Raw genomic sequence first — 5,421 nt, forward strand, 5'->3', positions numbered from 1 at the left:
ACAGTCTCAAAGCCAAACTCAGCATGAAAATGCATTGCCTTCCCCCCAGTGTGGGACATGACTCCTGGGATGAGCCTCCCTGGCATCGAGGGATTACTACCAAGTACCAGCTGATGATTTAACTAGAAAATGAGCTTGAATAAAAGGGTCAACTCAGACCAGCAGAATATCTCAGCCTACATATAATATCAGTAGTTAAAAATGCTTTTTGACCTGAATGAAAAGGGGAAATGGAAAGGACAAATGAGTTTATATGGCTTTGAGTCTCCAAAATGAGTTGGGAGGTTATCAGAGGGGTTGCCCTTACACACACCTCAGCAGAGCCCCAGAGACCGATAAAGTAGATACAACCCCAGGTATTGGTTCTGCTGAGGGTTACAGAGACCCACATGTTCTATGGTCATGGCAGATGGAGTTCAGTGCCATATCAGTTGGCCCTACTTTGGAGTTTGTGGTTCTGTGTGATGGAGCTGGACTCAGATGTGATCTTTGTCACAAGCCTCCCCTGTTACTTTACCGGGCCTGTGGTTGGTGCTTGGGTTTAGTGTATACCCAGGGGACCTGAATCTCTGGACTGTCCATGTGATAGCCAGACCCTGATTCTCAGCAGACTAGCAACTCCTACATCTGATTTATTAGACTTACCCCACTCAGCTAAAATGGAGTTGAAGAAGGTCAAGCACCACACCAGAGAGCCAAGAGTGCCTACAACTGAAGGCAAAAGGATTGCATCCAGCATCCATGTGGAATCTAAGCCCCCCCTTGATATAGATGTGAAGTGGATACAACCATTCCAGGGTCCACAGGAAGGAGGAATAGAGTATGGATTAGAGTGAACTTACTGATATTCTATTCATGAACTATTGTGATTAGTAATCGAAGAAAATGTAGCATTGATTTGGAGAAAGTGGCCATGGTAGCTGCTGAGGGTAGGGAATGGGAAGAAGAGACGTGATGTGGGGGCATTTTCAGGACTTGGAGCTGTCCTGGGTGGTACTGCAGGGACAGTTACCAGACATTGTATGCCCTCCCATGGCCCACTGGGTGGACTGGAGAAGAGTGTAAATTATAATGTGGACCGTTGACCATGTGATGCAGCATTGCTCAGAGATGTGTTCACCAAGTGCAATGAATGTCCCATGATGATAGAGGAGGTTGTTGTTATGGGAGGAGTGGGGTGAGGGTGGTGGGGGGTATATGGGAACCTCATATTTTTTAATGTAATATTAAAAAAAATAAATAAAGACCTAAAAATGTGTTTACTTCAAAGATAGTAGTGATTTAGATATTATTTGGGTTTCTTTGATATTACTTACTAATATAAATCAAAAAGAAATTATTTATATAGCAAATGCTGATTAAAACTAAAGGAGAGTGTTCAGAAAGAAAAATAAATTCAGCTAATCTCATGAGCTAGAAAGGAGCCTCAATACCAGGGCCACAACTTCTAACAGGGATGCCTCTGGAATACTGGGTCCTTTCCAAACTTCCTTGTCTCAGGACAGTATTTACAACCAAAAACAATGGAACAAGCTGCTCAGCCCTCCCTGCTTAAAAGTCCAGGTTCTGAACAGGCTAGATGGGTCCTAAGCTGGTATTTAGCTATAGTGAGGAAAAGGGGCACCAGCACTCAGTGCTCAGATCCACCTGTTGTGTGGAGTGAGGACAAGAGTAGAAGATGGAATTAGACAGCAGGTTCAAGGAGCTCAGCCTTTCCTCCTGCACCTTCAGGGCTCAGTGAACTGTCAGAGCTGGGGCAGAGGAAAGTGCACCAAAGGTTCCTGGAGCCAAACTCCATAGTCTGAGGATCAAGTAGTCAGGAACTTCTCACTATCACCAGTGGTTCAGGAAAGTACTGAGTAACTTTATATATTAAAATGTTCTAAAACACACATTTTTTTGTGCTTTGAAGATTCAACTATTTTGAAAACTGTATATTTTCATAACATAAGCTATAATGAAAAATGACTTTTTGGTTAGCAGGAAGAAAATAGCTAAAATCAAATAAATCAAATATTTTTATTGGTTATTGCTGGGTTGTATGCATATAAGTGAATTAAATGTGAATTTTTACTTTTCTGTACTTCATAAATTTTATTTAAATTTAAGTAAAAATGCCCACAATTAAATATTTTAACTATTTTTATTATACCTGAGCTACATTTTATTGAAGAAACCTTCAAAATGGAGATAGGAAAAAAATCCTGACTAATATGATTTTTCATAGTAGAAAAACTAATAAGAAACATTAGTTTCTTATTAGAAACTAATAAGATACATTAGTAGAGAAACTACTAATGTTTCATTGGGATCATATCAAACTTATTTATAAAGTTATTTTAAAAACCAAATGTGCAATGCTATACAAACTTGTCTAACTTACTTTAATACTTAAATAATTTACTCATGTCCTTCTGGATTGCTAAACATATTAGTAATTAACTTTTCTATTGTGTGGACATAATTCCTGCTTATTCCTGTGATATAATAAACTAGTCAGTTTTATTTGCATGTTTAGGTTTGTTTCCTTTGTTAATTTCTGTGTGTATATGTAAATTAAAATAACAAAGTATTATGCATAATGGAATGGGCTATACCATCTTTTTTGGTTTTGTTTTGTTTATTTTTTTAACATCGTTGGTAAAATATGGACGTTGGGCACAGCACACCCCTGGGTCATTACTGAGCATCAGTACCAACCCCTGATAGAGGAGATCGGACCAGACATATGATATTCAGGGAGGTATTCACATCACTTCATTTGAGCATAATATTCAGGTAAAACATGGTAGAAGTCAAAGTTCTCCAGTCTTATTACACCTGAGTTATGACCCCTCAACTAAACTTCCCAGTTGAGTGCTGAATGGGCACATCCTGAGAACCAGATGCTCAAATCCAGTGCAATCCAAAATTGGTGTCTGGAGCTACTGGAGGTGTTTCTCTTAAGAGAACGTCTGTGGATGATCTCGAATATATTTGGCCAGGATTCATCTGCACGAATGTAATATTTTTTTAAGTATACAACAATCCTGAAAACGATTTATGTAATTATTTTAGTTTAGGTTTCTCCTTCCAACCTGAGTTTTATTATTATTTCTTTCCTTTTAAAACACTTCCACACATGGAACTCAGATAATAATTTCCCATATTTTACTTATAATATTCTATAACAAGTACTTCTGCATTTAAGTTCTGCCTCTTTTATTTTCTGCCCATTTACATATTGTGATATCTGCAAGTCAAAAAAATAAATTTTTGACTCCATATTGAATACCAATAAGCAAAGTTGAAAAAATTTATTATAACATTAGGAAATTAGAAGTCATGTGGGACAGATATATGTGGGAAAAGGTCAGAACTCAAAAGTGCACCCAAGGGACTAGAAAATGCCTGAGAGAGCAGAGTGAGAATTTTCTGTGTATCTGGTATAGAACATGGAAATTTATACTCTGAACATTGACTAAAATATTTTGCAAAATCAGTCTACTGTTGGGTTAACCTTTTAAAATTCTTCAGAAACCAACCTCCTTCCAGAATTTGGCAGTCAGAACTCTGGCTCCGAGAACAGAGATGTCTCCAAAATTACAGTCTCTGTTATTAAAGTAATTGTTAGAACTGTTTGATGAGTGTGCAGTTTTGGGTTTTTTCTTTGTTTGCTCTTGGGTTAATGTGCATCATATTTGCACAATATTCAAGAGACTACCCATGGCTCAGAGCCTTTTCCTTCCCAGAATTCTCCAGAGGGCTGCCTTGACTTCCTTGTTCCGTAAACTGTAGATGATGGGGTTGAGCATGGATGTCAGCACTGTATAGAAGAGGGCAAGGATTTTGTCCATGCCTGGAGAACGGCTGGCCTTGGGACTCAGGTAGGTGATGGATGCTGAGCCATAGAAGAGCGTCACTACCAGCAGGTGGGAGGAGCAGGTGGAAAGAGCTTTATGGCGGCCTTCAGGTGAGGGCATGACCAGCACAGCAGCTAGAATTCTGCCATAGGAAGCAATGATCAGCAAAAATGGGCTGGATATGCAAAGGACAGCCACGACAAAGACCGCAGCCTCATTATGGGATGTATCCCCACAGGCCAGTGCCAGGATGGGTGGGAGGTCACAGAAGAAGTGGTTTATCTCACAGGGGCCACAGAAGTCCAAGGAGAAAATATAGTTGGTCTGGCCCAAGCCCACCAGGCATCCCACCCCCCAAGAAACTCCCGCCAGTTGGACACACACCCCACGACTCATTCGTGTTGCATAGTGGAGTGGGGCGCAGATGGCCAAATAGCGGTCAAAAGCCATGGCTGCCAGAAGGCAGCACTCACTAGCAGCAAAAAACGTGAAGAAGAACATCTGCGTGGCGCAGCCCTGTCGAGAGATCCCTCGGGCCTCGCTCACGAGGCTCTGCAGCATCTTGGGGGTGACAGAACAAGTGTAGCCGATCTCCAAGAGGGACAAGTTGGCCAGGAAGAAGTACATGGGCGTGTGAAGGCCAGGGCTGCTCCAGATGGCGAGGGCCACAAGAGTGTTGCCCGTCAATGATATCAGGAATAGAAGCAGGATGAGGGTGAAGAAGAGGGAGCCCTGCTCAGGGAGCTCAGAGAACGGGGCAAAGGCAAAGCGCTGCACCGACATGCTGTTCTCCTGCCACAAGGAGCAGTTGAGGCTCATGGCCTGGAAGAGAGGAGGGTGTCATCATCCCAGGTGATGGGAAGATTGTTTTCACAGCTTTAAAGAGCTCTGGTATGTCAGAAAGGTGATGAGGCCCACGATTCCTTACCTAGTTCAAAATCAGAAGCCCTAAAATGATGCTCAACCTCTTATGTCTTTCTAAACCCAATCCTCTTCAATTTTAACTATACCAACTGATGGTGTACAAAATATACTTAGCCCCCTGGCATGCAATGAAAGAAAAATGTTATTTCACCTCCATTCTCTCTTCCTTTAAGACTTTTTTGAATACTTTCGAATAAATGTTTCCTATAGTTCTCATATATATGCATTTATATGCCACTGGCATTTCTTTCATTTTTTCCTCTTTCTTAGGTGCTGGGGTATACTAATGAACAAAATACCTTATTCCTTGCTATGGAGCATACACTTTAGTTAAGAAAAGTAGAAATTAACCATTCAATACTCTAATGAGTAGTGCAGTGCCAAGAATTAAAACCAGAGTCTGTGCTGACCAGTTCAGATTGTGTGGTCAGCGAGGGCTCTTAAGGACAAGTGCAGAAGCTGATGTGTGGATGACTAGAAGTGGTGCAGTCTTACTGAGTTAACTCCATATCGTAGCATCTCTTTACCTCCAATATTCTCCTCTGCCATCGTTTCTCCACCTAAGTCTTCTCTACTAAATGGACATTACAACTGCCTTCAAGTTAAGGTTCAAACCTCATGTAATTCATGAACATCTGTGCATCAGGCCACTGAC

At 41.1% G+C, this 5,421-nt stretch overlaps 1 protein-coding gene across 1 annotated transcript; it reads right to left on the reverse strand.

Moving 5' to 3' along the window:
- Positions 1-3,710: 3,710 nt before the first annotated feature.
- On the reverse strand, positions 3,711-4,625 carry LOC105747173 (olfactory receptor 10C1-like). The gene has a single exon (XM_012529320.3). The coding sequence runs from the start codon at positions 4,623-4,625 to the stop codon at positions 3,711-3,713; it is 915 nt and encodes a 304-aa protein (XP_012384774.2).
- Between the last annotated feature and the right edge of the window lie 796 nt (positions 4,626-5,421).

The sequence above is a fragment of the Dasypus novemcinctus genome, chromosome 22 (genome assembly GCF_030445035.2).
Source record: "Dasypus novemcinctus isolate mDasNov1 chromosome 22, mDasNov1.1.hap2, whole genome shotgun sequence".
NCBI classification, from domain to species: Eukaryota; Metazoa; Chordata; class Mammalia; order Cingulata; family Dasypodidae; genus Dasypus; species Dasypus novemcinctus.